Genomic DNA, 13,340 nt, shown 5'->3' with positions numbered 1-13,340 from the left:
AATTACATGCCATAAAACCTTATATTGGTTACACTCACTTGGGTTGTCAGTCCAGATTTGAAGAGGTCATTATGCGACGATGTCGCATTGGACATACGCGCTACACCCACAGTTATTTACTGAATGGCGATGATCCTCCGTTTTGCATCCCTTGTGATGAGAGAACCACAGTCAAGCATATCCTGCTTGACTGTGTTGAATTCTCCATCATAAGGGATAACTATTTCAATGTCAAAACAATGAAGGATCTTTTTAGCACAGTTAGTACTCATTTAATTCTTGGATTTTTAAAAGAAATTGATTTTCTTATTGAATTGTAATTGATATGTTCTGTAGATAGTTGTATTTTAATGATTGGTAGTTTAAATTAGTAACTAGAATTGTTAGTGGCTGTACCCTCAAAGGGGGTTGAAGTATTGTAAAATTATTGTCCTCCTGAGAGGGTACGTAAGTCCAATACACTCATAGTCAATTTAAATCTACTACAAGTTTTTAATCGTAGAATATTTGTTGTTTTAAGTAATGGCTAAATTTTAGGATTATCGCCAATAGCTGAGGGGATGGTGTAAATCCAGCTAGGGTTCATGCAGGTAGCAGAAGTAATGTAAGTCCCCATGGACCTTAGTATGGTGATCTACCTTCAGTTGTTGGCGATCTATAGCCCCGGTTTTATGTTGTATTGTCTTCTTTAATTCCAATGTTTTATCTTTCAATGCTAGTTTTATGTTCTGTGATACTCTAGTGTTTTTACTGTCCTTCGCTGACAGGTTTTACTTTTTCTCTTTTTTCATCCTAACATTACTATAACTTATATTGTTCTCGTCACGATATGGCTGCAATATTGCCGATGTGACGTTAAATGTTAACTCACTCACTCACTAGATTGGTAACTAGAATTGTTAGTGGCTGTACCCTCAAAGGGGGTTGAAGTACCGTAAAATTATTGTCCTCCTGAGAGGGTACGTAAGTCCCAAAACATTTCCTGTACGTTTAGACTTCCACTGTTTTTAGTCGTAGTATATGTGTATTTTTAATTTGTGGCTAGATATGACTAAATTGCTAACAGCTGGGGGGATGATGTAAATCCAACTAGGGTCCATGCAGGTAGCAAAGGTACTGTAAGTCCCCATGGTCCCTAGTATGGTGATCTACCTTCAGTTGTTGGCAATCTATAGCCTGATTTTATATTGTATTGTCCGAATAGTGATATAAGTTTTAACTTTCCACACTAGTTTTAATCATATTTGTGATATTCTAGTTGTTTTACTGTCCCTCGTTGACAGGTTTTTATAGTATCCATATATTTCACTTCAGTATTAAACGTTCTCGTCACGATATGGCTGAGATATTGCCGATGTGACGTTAAATTTTAACTCACTCACTCACTCACTCAGGCGTGCTAGCATAGTTGACATAGCGTATATATCCCATAAACCGGTGCTCATGCTATTGATCACTGGATTGTATAATGCAGACTTGATTATTTATAGATCACAGTCATATAGCTGTAATATTGCTGATAGTATTAAACATTAAGCCAACAACTACCACCAGTGACCTTACCTTGTCGATAGTACAATTGCAAATCCTAACATGGATGGTGTTCCTGGTTTCTGAAATGCTTTTGTTTTCAATAGTAACATCTGGGTATTTTGTGCTCGTTGTGACCTTCTATTTGTTGTGTCCTTAGTATGGTGATCTACCTTGAGTTGCTGGCAACGTAGTTTTTTTTATATGGTTTTGTACTCTATAGATACATTGTTTTAGGTCTAATCACTAGTTTTACATTCTACTCTATGATATTCTAGTCAGTTTTCCTGTCCTTCGTTGACAGGTTTTTACAATGTACGTGCTATTATTCCATATGTATTTTTATAATTAATCATTCTCGTCACCATATGGCTGCAATATTGCCAATGTGACGTTAAATATTAACTCACTCACTATTTGTTGTTTGTTTTTGTGCCTATGGTGACGTTTGATTCAATTGGCAGAATTCCAGTTTCAAAGAGACGAAACGATTTTATAATCGAAACTTTCAACCTTGATTGCCATGACTTAGTGTAGTATAACATAATAGCATATGTTTATAGATCCGCATAGATGAGCTTCATCGGAAAAACTGTTCATCAAAAATTCATTGATCATTATGTTTAAATATTCTCAAGATGTCAATATGAAACATCAAACTAGATATTAATTATCGTGGACTGTACCCGGCAGTGTTGGGTACAAATCGTCACACAAAGCGATCGATACTTCAGTTATAGTGAAGTGCTCTGCGAGTATTCTCCCCTACCAAGAGTAATTGCCAAAAGGAAACTATTCCTAGGAACGTGCAGTATGAGGATGGTTGTGTGGGAATTTGTTCAGCTTGTTTTCACCGTCACCATGAGTTACAGCTCAGCTACACAATCATGTAGCATTCTGACATTTCAACATCATGGAAATTTGGATGGACAGCTGTTTAATGACACCTTCATCGCTGAACGCAGTGGTTCTGACAAAGTGACATGTTTTTGGCGGTGTTTGGGCGATCCTCAGTGCAACATGGTACTGCACAATCCAGCGTCCCAACGTTGCCGCTTGTACTATTCGTCCGCCATCACTGGGGGTGAACAAGAGGCAGGCTGGCAATATTATACAGGTAACGAATACTGCATGTCATTCTGCTGGTATTGGTATAGTAATGACGTGTGTTTATTTGTTTGTTTGTTTAATCTTGAACACTGCATTCAAACTACTACGAAGTGACTTGAAGGACTACTCATTCTGAAGTGTCGTTTGTTAGTATAAGCCAGGTTTATTTCTTTGAACAGGAAAACAAATAGGCACGGGAACATGTCTCCAACTTCTCCCCCACAAAATAAAAACGTTATCCACAATATTGGCCACAGATGGTTCAGGTTACATCAGGGATCCCAAGTACCCATCTCTGATTTCTTCTGCTAAGAGAATTAAACGGTCAGAGGCAGAAACCTTGGAGTGTAAGATGGATGAACTAAGGAAAATCGTTTGAGTTGGAGATTCATGAAATTCCCTAATTCTGTTTTGCTTATAGCTTATTCCAAATACTACTCGTGCTCAATTTCGAGAGAATACGTTGGGAAATGTAGGTATCGAATCTGACATATTATCTCAGTTATTGCATTTTTAAAAGAATTAGATTTGTTGACTGGCATGTAAATAAATACGTATTTTATGATTGGAAGTTGAATTAGTAACTGAGATTGTTAGTGGCTGTATCCTCGAGGGGGTTGAAGTACCGTAAAATTAGTGTCCTTCTGAGAGGGTACGTAAGTTCCAAAACACATGAAGTCAAATTTAGTTTTCCATTTTTTTATCCGTAGTATTTCTGTCATTTTATTGTCCATGTGACGTTAAATATTAACTCACTCACTCACTCTGTCATTTTAATTTGTGGCTAATCTTGCATACAATCGCCAGCAGCTGAGGGGATGGTGTAAATCCATCTTGGAACCATGTAGGTAGCAGAAGTACTGTAAGTCCCCATGGCCTCTAGTATTGTGACCTACCTTCAATTGTTGGTTATCTATAGCCTGTTTTTATATTGTATTGTCTGAATAGTGATATTAGTTTCAACTTTTCATGCTAGTCTTAATTCTTATTGTGATAGTCTAGTTGCTTTACTGTCCTTTGTTGACAGGCTTTTTACCATATACATAATTTCCTTTTTTCAGCAATGTTCTCGTCACGATATGTCTGCAATATTGCCGATATGACGTTAAATATTAACTCACGCACTCACTCTTATTCCATACTCATAAAACATTCGTGATCTGATGCAGAAGAAGTGGGACACTCAAGTAGGCATGAATAAATTATATGCTATAAAACCCTATTTTGGTTGCACCTACTTGGGTTGTCAGTCCAGATTTGAAGAGGTCATCATGCGACGATGTCGTATTGGCCACACCAGATATGCACATGAATACCTTTTGAAAGGTGAGGATCCTCCGTTCTGCATCCCTTGTGATGAAAGAATCACAGTCAAGCATATCATTGGCCACACAAGATAAACACATGAATATGTGCTTAAAGGTGAGTATCCCCCGTTTTGTATCCCTCGTGATGAAAGAAGCATGCTTGACTGTGTTGAGTATTCCATCGCAAGGGATCAGTATGTTAATTTACGAACTATGAAGGATCTTTTCAGCAATATTAGTCCTCGTTTAATTATTGTATTTCCAAGGGAATTAGATTTGCTAAATGAACTGTAAATAAATATAGATAAATATTTAGTAATTGGAAGATTAAATAAGTAACTCAAATCGTGGCTGTACCCTCACAGGGGGTTGAAATATTGTGAAATAATTGTCCTCCTGAGAGGGTACTTAAGTCCCGAAGCAATTTTTTTCCAGGTTTTTGATCGTAGAATATGTGTTCTTTTACTGTATGGCTAGACTTGTCTAAACTGCTAACAGCTAAAGGGATAATGTAAATCCAACTAAGGTCCATGCAGGAAGGAAATGTACTGTTAGTCCCCCTGGTCCTCAGTATGGTGATCTACCTTAAGTTGGTGGCAACCTTGTAGCTCATTTTTATGTTGTACTGTCCTCTACATATACATTGCTTTAGGTCTATGCAGTAGTTTTACATTTTAACTCTGTGATATTCTAGTTAGTTTTACTGTCCTTCGTCGACAGGATTTTACAATGTGTGTGTATGTATATGTATGTGCTATTAATTCATTTGTACTTTTATAATTAATCGTTCTCGTCACGATATGGCTGCAATATTGCCGATGTGACGTTAAATATTAACTCACTCACTGTAAAAGAAACTAGAAACGTTCTCATTAAATAGGCCTTATCCTCACCTTCACCTTGACAGTATGAAGTTCCAATGTGTGAAATTCAGCATAACTCGACTTTATTCAAGACAATTATTCGAGACAATTTCACAGTCACATGCATGTTTTCCACGTGAGTGAAACGGTGTTGGGGGAGATATGTTCCTCACTAAGGTTGACACCTACCAAACTACACCCCAAATAACTTTCACAAAAGAGCATTGTGACGGCCTTACATCGTCTCTACATGGAATGTGTGACGTTAAATATTAACTCACTCACTCACTCTACATGGAATGAGACCCGTGAAGGTCCCGGGGTAGAATAGGCCTTCAGCAACCCATGCTTGCCATAAAATGCGACTCAGCTTGTCGTAAGAGGCGACTAACGGGATCGGGTGGTCAGGCTCGCTGACTTGGTTGACGCGTGTCATCGGTTCCCAATTGCGCAGATCGATGCTCATGTTGTTGATCACTGGATTGTCTGGTCCAGACTCGATTATTTACAGACCGCCGCCATATAGCTGTAATATTGCTGAGTGCGGCGTAAAACTAAACTCACTCACTCACATGGAATGTGTGACGTTAAATATTAACTCACTCACTCACTCACTCATGGAATGAATTAGTCGGGTGATGAAGGTTATTCCTCACATGGGTACAATGTGGAAATCCGGGTACATGGGTACAATGTGGAAATCCGTGTCTAGTGATGTTGCTGGAATACTGCTAAATGCACAACATTTATGGTTATTTTAGACGTTATAAATATCTGAAAGCGATCGCCATAGGTGAACTGCTTTGTCAGATTTGTTCATAATCTCCCGAATGACCTTATGCTTCGTGGCCTTCGAAACAAATAGCAAAAGGGTAAGTAAATGAGTGAAATGATTTCGACACTGTTTCATCAAAAGGTCATTTCTTGGTCAACATCTGTATCAGTCATATGAGCTTCTTTAAGAAGTGACTTCTTCCTGTTCTAAATTAGCGACTTTGTAGGAACTGTAATATTGCTATAGATGGCACGTGTGGTTTTCAACCAGATCCTAGTACTCCAGCTCTGCTGAGTATTGATTCAACGGGTGACTGGGTTTCACAATAATCAACATCCTCTATCTATACTACACTTAATCGTTATCCTTTAAATCATGAAACAATGTTTAATGTAATAACATAGTGGTTTAAAGCATTAACGACTAAAAACTGTGTTCTAACTGTATGCTATGAGCATTTTGATAACGAGGTGGATACACTTTGTCAGAAAACTTAATTGACACACCCACTTCATCTCGGCAGGTAAAAGTAATCCAATGATTTTATTTTAAAAATCAATAGTGTCTAGAATCTAGACTTCTTTTCAAACTTGCATGTTAAACAACGATCAATAGACCGCTCCAGTGTATTATTCATGACTGTCGATAACGCATTAGATGTCTGATATTGAAACATTATCAGATGCTGTCACTCATCTGTGCATCACATGCTCTCGGTCACACAAACCAGGCATGATGACATTTGTTTCAACCCAAGTTAAACATCCACTCAGAACTGAGAACCGTGAAATCTGGGTTACTATTGATGTTCAACAACTTATTCTGGATGTAAAATGTGCCTAATCGGGCTGACCTGGTTGGCATAAGTCATCGCATCCTGCATCGATGTTCGTGTTGTTTATTAGCTGTCTGATCCGTGAAGGTTCGGGGTAAAAGAGGCCTTCAGCAACCCATGCTTGCCATAAAAGACGACTATGCTTGTCGTAAAAGGCGACTAACGGGATCGGGTGGTCAGACTCGGCTGACACATGTCATCGGTTCCCAGTTGCGCAGATCGATGCTCATGGTGTTGGTTACTGGATTGTCTGGTCGAGACTCGATTATTTACAGACCGCCACCATCTAGCTGGAATATTGCTGAGTGCGGCGTAAAACTCAACTCACTCCCTATTAGTTGTCTGGTCAAGAATCGATTGTTTTCACACTTCAGCCATATGGCTGGAATAGTGAGGATTTAAACATCTAAAAAACCTGAACGCATGTCGTCACATAAAAGAGACACAGAATGTTGATGACGTATTTGCCAAATCACCAACAGGTGCCCCTAATGTTAAAGACTGTGGAGTAGCCAAGTGCTCAGAGTCTTTGCTCGTCGGAGGCTCGTCTTGGGTACAATGTGTGAAGCCCATTTCTGGTGTCCCCCGGTACGATATTGTTGGAAAGCGACGTTCTCACTCACTGACTCACTGACTCACTCAATGATTCACTCACTCACTCACTGATTCTCCCACTCACTCAAAGGAGCAAAACAACGCTTATTACATAAGTAACATGAGTAGCACGGGCTTCAAATACTCAATAACACCCGGAAATTGGCCAACACATGATGCTTATCTCCTAATTAATCCATGATGGGTCTGATGTGGAATCTGTGTTTAGTTGCCTGCAGCCACTTCCGGGTCCTCAATGCACTCTCAGTGATGACGAACCAGACCCACGTGGATGTTACCTGCTCCAACGGATTCTCCTACCTACCAACCCCCTCAGGCAAATGTTTCCATGACAACGTACCATTAGACATGGGACGGTGCATGCAGACCCTGTGGATTGACCCGGTACGGTGATACATATGCATATATCTCTTCATGAAAGCAATGCTACTCTGATAAGCAGACTGACGGTGGAGAGGACTTTGTCATGGTATTGAATATACCTAAAAACACATTTTTTTCACTAAGAATGATGAAATGAAGAAAAATGTCTTATATAGATCAAGATCTTACGGAATTCAGCATTGTCAGCCATACAGCAACGATACTATCGTAAGTCACACTATGGCTGAAATCTTGCCAAAGTGACTTTAATTTTTAACTCACTCACTCACTCGTAATTGAGACAGTGTATCAAAGGCTAGTGAGGAGATGGTTAGTTTCTTTATTGTTTAACACTACACTCAGTAATATTCAACTAACTGACGGCGATCTGTAAGTAATCGAATCTGGACTAGACAATCCAGTGATCAACAACATGGGCAGCGATCTATGCATTTAAAGTACGATGACATGTGTCAGTGAGCCTGACAACCCATGTCGTTAGTCTCCTGTTAGGACAATGATTAGTTTCTGAAGACCAGTTCTAACCCATATATTTTTGGTATAAAAAAAACAACTTTCAAAGTAATATAAAATCTTTGAATGAGGCATCACATTAATATCATTATTGCATGACCGCTCCCTGCTGCAAGACTCGCCACAGCATCATCGCCAAATAGAGAATATGCTAGCTCTCTGACGACGTCACGTGTGATCGGTCGCCATTCTACTTGGATTTCTTTTACTTCATTGACATATTTAGAGCACGGGACTTTAGATTTCTGCAATTTGACTGACAAAATGTACAGTTTCCAATTGTTACGCAAACACTTCTGCTCACTGTCTTCTTTACAGTAAATGCCAGTATTAGAACACCTCTCTGCGCTCCCCTGTAGAGGTGTTATACAACACACATCTGCTTGCTGTCTGCTTTACCACAGGTACGAGCTTTCAAGGTGCTTCTACCTGCTCCCGTTGTCTAGTTGTTGTATAACACACACCTGCACAGTGTTTTCTTTACAACAGGTGCGAGTGTTCAGGACACCTCTCCCTGCTCCCCTGTCCAGTGGTGCGGAGGTTACCTTGGAGGCAGCCGCAGATGGAGTCAACATGTAGGTGTTTGTAAAGTTTGCGATAGTCAGCATTAAGTATGGCATATAGTGATGCTAATTTTGAAAAACAGTAATACGGCAAGATATGCTGATCAGACAAGACACTGTTAGGCGAAGGTTTGTGATGTATGTGCCATGTCTCCATGTGACGATAGCCTTCCCACCATAGATCAGACAAGACACGGATAGGGAAGGTTTGTGATGTATGTGTCATGTCTCCATGTGACGATAGCCTTCCCACCATAGATCAGACAAGACACTGTTAGGGGAAGGTTTGTGATGTATGTGTCATGTCTCCATGTGACGATAGCCTTCCCACCATAGATCAGACAAGACACGGATAGGGAAGGTTTGTGATGTATGTGTCATGTCTCCATGTGACGATAGCCTTCCCACCATAGATCAGACAAGACACTGTTAGGGGAAGGTTTGTGATGTATGTGTCATGTCTCCATGGGACGATAGCCTCCCGACCATAGATCAGACAAGACACTGTTAGGGGAAGGTTTGTAATGTAAGTGTCATGTCTCCATGGGACGATAGCCTCCCGACCATAGATCAGACAAGACACTGTTAGGGGAAGGTTTGTAATGTGAGTGTCATGTCTCCATGTGACGATAGCCTACCGACCATAGATCAGACAAGATGTGATGTATGTGTCATGTGTCCATGTGACGATAGCCTACCGACCATAGATCAGACAAGACACAGACGGGAGTCTAGTATAGTGACTACTCGAGTCACTATAATTTGGTCTCATTGTATGAATGAGATTAGCAATGCAAATGTGTCAGTCAGTCAGTCAGTCAGTCAGTCAATCAGTCATAGTTTTACAGCACATTCAGCAGTATTCCAGCTATATGGTGGCGGTCTGTAAATAATCGAGTCTGGACCAGACAATCCAGTGATCAACAACATGAGCATCGATCTGCGCAATTGGGAACCGATGACACGCGTCAACCAAGTCAGCGAGCCTGACCACCCGATCCCGTTAGTCGCCTCTTATATTCAATGCCCTTGGAAGACAGGCCTCACAAGTCTAACACAGACAACAAACAATGTGAGATTTATATATAGCCGTGGTATTTCTATTTTCAGTCGCAACTGGGTTCGTCTTCCTGTGAACGATGACAGTACACTGGCGCTGTTGGTAGTTGTGCGATGGGACGCAATGGACATAGCTTTCAATACACGCTCATCTGGTGTTTGGTCCACGGAACTGAGCCACCAAGGTGTTGTCTACACACCCAACGTCTTCTCGAATCTCTCTATCAAGATCACAGACACCGAGTTCCTGGTACGTAGGCTGTAGTTGACTTTCAGGAAGGGTAACAATCCATGGATGAATATCCTAATTATTACAGCGAGAGTGACGTTCCGGTAGAGGTTCCAACAACTTTATCAAGGAATTAATGAATGACGATAGAGGAATATGTAGACAAGTGTTAGGAGATATAAACTTGCTTGATAACGGTGGGATGGTTGTTGGGTTGTAGTGCAACGCAGCATGCATAAATATACCAGCCATATGGTTTGTCAGTAATCGAGTCTGGACAAGAGTGGTTTAAAGCACGAAAATCGATCTACGCAACTGGGATACGATGGCGTGTGTCAACCATGTTAGTGAACGGACCACCCGATCCCGTTAGTCTCTTCTTACGAAAACCACTGGTCACTGAAGATCAAGAATGGAGGAGGGAGGGTGTGCGTGTGTGGGCTTGTTACGATGGGACGGTATGTGCAATAAAGGCATTTGTTAATCTCCATTTCAGATATCTATCGATGGCAGCAACGTGCTCACTGGTCCAATAAGGGTTCCGGTACAACAGGCCGACACCATTGAAGTGGACTTCACACACATCAACCGATTGCAGCTCATATATCCATAATTTTCTCTTTCACGACACCTGAAGTCAACCAAGTCAACCAAGTCAACCAAGTGACTGATATCATGAGCATTGATCGCTATTCCTGACGCAATAGAGGGCAGCAGACAGCCAGCCCCAATCCAGTTGTTCGTCTCTTACGGCAAGCACAACCCCCAGGATGTTGTGTACATATGGTTTAGCTTTATGCATTGTCTTTTTACTTTAGTTCTCGTTGGGTTGTCTACAATCTTTGTACAGACGTATACTGTGAGTGGATACATTTAGTTTCACGCCGCACTTAGCAATATTTCAGCAATATAGCGACGGTCTGTAAATAATCGAGTGTCGACCAGACAATCCAGTGATCAGCAGCATGAACAAGGATCTGTAGTTGGGAACCGATGACATGTGTCAACCAGTTCGGCGAGCTTGACCACCCGATCCCGTTAGTCGCCTCTAACGAAAAGCGTAGTCGCCTTTTGTGGCAAGCATGGGTTGCTGAAGACCTATTCTACCCCGCATCTTCACGGGTTTATAAGCTGCAGAGCCGTTAAAACCCCTTTGTGCTACAAACATTGTGAACGGTAAGGCATGTCGTTATCATGCTCAGCGTATCCTAGTGATAACATCCGATATAAATGTGACGCATCTGATATCATTAGATTTAGATGTGTACCACACAGGCAGCATTTCTTTAAAAGCAGCACGTCGCTTTAACAGAGTAAATATATAAGGAGAGAAAGATATGGTTTTACGCCGCTTTCAGCAATATTCTAGCAATATCAGGACAGTAGAAAGGGTGTGCCACCTTCTAACCATGTGTGGAATCGAACTCGAGCCACTAGACTACCCCACCTCCGAGTAATTTTGGAACATCGCTGCCGTGTTTGTATTATCTACCATGGAGCATTTTGTTGAAGTAGCAGTATCAGATATCATTTTGAATGTCCACTTAAATATGAAACATTCAGTTTTGTCTGATATGTTTGGGGGATTTCGGAGGCATTGTAAGGCGACCTGTCTGAGGCACCGCGATAGGAAGCGAAAGGTGCTTAGATCGATCCCTACTTGTGACCTTGGAGCTGGCATTACTTGAAGGCTCTTTCAGTGACGTCACGACCCCTAGTGTGTAATACACAACACTATGCACGCAACGAGAACCCACTCATCCGATTGTAGGTAATCCAATGGTGTACACACAAACATGTGCAGATACCTCGTTACGTGTACGGTATCACAGGGCAAGCTTTGCGACTGTGTCCCAGCTGCAAATGGATACCTTGTCAGGATGAGTCTGTGATTACTCACTGCACCTTATAGGTTGCGTGTGTTGAATACTCCCCAGGGAGTTGACCTGGTTTAGGAATGCCAGCAAAAAGGTATCCTTTGATCGAGAAACCACTCCAGGACCTTGTGCATCTTCTAGTTCCGTGGATATGTACGTTATATAAATATCTAATACTGAGAATAATTAGTTTATTCAAAATTAGTAAATGAATTTAGTTCTCAAGGAAGAAAACTATAGGAGAGAACATTTCGAAACTGTTATTTAAACTAACCGTTTCAACGATGTCTAGAGAAACCCTTTTTGTATGTTTGGTAGCTTATTCATTCCAATTTGATTCAAATTTGATTCCCAGATTTTCTTGTTGTGCTTCTTGGAAGATGGGTAACACTATCAGTTGTAGGAAGTGGTTCGTTTATAGTAGGGAACTGAACATGGATAATTGCTGCTTGATTCCGTCACAAACCACTTTGGTCAAACCCTCTTCACTCAGATCGGACAGACAAGCAAGAGTGATTGATTGATTGATTGATTGAGTGAGTGAGTGAGTGAGTGAGTGAGTGAGTGAGGGAGGGAGGGAGGGAGGGAGGGAGCGAGGGAGAGAGTTTAGTTTAGTTTAGTTTCACGGCGCACTTAGCAATATTCCAGATATACGGCGGTGGTCTGTAAATAATCGAGACTGGACCAGACAATCCAGTGATCAACAACATGAGCATCGATCTGCGCAATTAGGAACCGATGACATGCCATAGTAACTCACTCCCTCACTCATGCATCAAGTAAGACCTAGGATATAGCTGAAATACGCGTATCTGTAACTCTGTCTCTCAGTCACTCCCAAATAATCTGATGCTATTAGTCTCCTGACAGCCACTGCCCAGTAAAGACCATTATTCACAGACTATCATGAATGTTTGTTTTCTGTTTGTTTGTTTGTTTGTTGTTTACACCAATATTCCAACTAAATGAGCAGTCTGTATTTAATCAACTCTTGACCAGACACTTCACTGATCAAAATGAAAATGGATCTACACAGCACTCACCGAAATTCCAACTATATGACAGCGGTCTGTAAATAATCGAGCCTAGACCAGACAATCCAGTGATTATTATTATCGATCTGCACAAGTGAAATACAGAAAACGTTTGTCATCCAAGTCTCGCACAACAAACCTGGTTGCTGAAGATCTGTCCTAACTCGGATCTTCAGTATCCATATATTTACACAGACAAACGGAATTCGTGGCGTCGCCATGCAAAACAGACATAACATTCATTGATCAATATAATAACGATACCACTACATGCTCCTTCGTCGACAGATTTTTATAATACTAATATATTCCATTTTAATGTTACATTCCCGTCACGATATGGCTGAAATATTGCCGATGTAACGTTAAATTTTAACTCACTCACTCACTCACCACTACATGCATCAACGAAATCAGTGAGAGTGACGATTTGGCTGAAATAGTGCCGACCTAACTTATCTCACTCGATCACTTACTCGCCACCCAGTCCCGTTAGTCGGCTCTGGAAATGCATTGGATAATATCAATATCACAGATACTCAATACTTAGGAGATAAACGTACTACACGTGAGGTTTCAAATGATTAATTTAGAGACTATCAATTCTGCATAACATTCATCTAAATTTCCAACACAGTACGTTTAT

The 13,340-nt window shown here is 40.8% G+C and overlaps 1 protein-coding gene across 1 annotated transcript; it reads left to right on the top strand.

Annotated features, from left to right (window-relative positions):
- Positions 1-2,346: 2,346 nt before the first annotated feature.
- Positions 2,347-12,554, top strand: LOC137260080 (uncharacterized). Its single transcript, XM_067797772.1, has 5 exons — positions 2,347-2,647; positions 7,244-7,419; positions 8,422-8,507; positions 9,606-9,804; positions 10,280-12,554. Exons 1-5 carry the CDS (start codon positions 2,350-2,352, stop codon positions 10,394-10,396), a joined length of 876 nt encoding a protein of 291 aa, XP_067653873.1. The 5' UTR covers positions 2,347-2,349; the 3' UTR covers positions 10,397-12,554.
- The last annotated feature ends 786 nt before the right edge of the window (positions 12,555-13,340 follow it).

The sequence above is a fragment of the Haliotis asinina genome, chromosome 13 (genome assembly GCF_037392515.1).
Source record: "Haliotis asinina isolate JCU_RB_2024 chromosome 13, JCU_Hal_asi_v2, whole genome shotgun sequence".
NCBI classification, from domain to species: domain Eukaryota; kingdom Metazoa; phylum Mollusca; class Gastropoda; order Lepetellida; family Haliotidae; genus Haliotis; species Haliotis asinina.
Note: the sequence above shows the minus strand (reverse complement) of the source record. Positions and strands in the feature narration are given on the sequence as shown.

Bases quoted from the DNA above. Each gene is read 5' to 3' on its own strand.
- LOC137260080 (XM_067797772.1), top strand. From the start codon at position 2,350: ATGGTTGTGTGGGAATTTGTTCAGCTTGTTTTCACCGTCACCATGAGT. The intron at 7,420-8,421 runs GTACGGTGATAC...TCTTTACAACAG, and splicing joins AGACCCTGTGGATTGACCCG to GTGCGAGTGTTCAGGACACC. The intron at 8,508-9,605 runs GTAGGTGTTTGT...TTCTATTTTCAG, and splicing joins GCCGCAGATGGAGTCAACAT to TCGCAACTGGGTTCGTCTTC.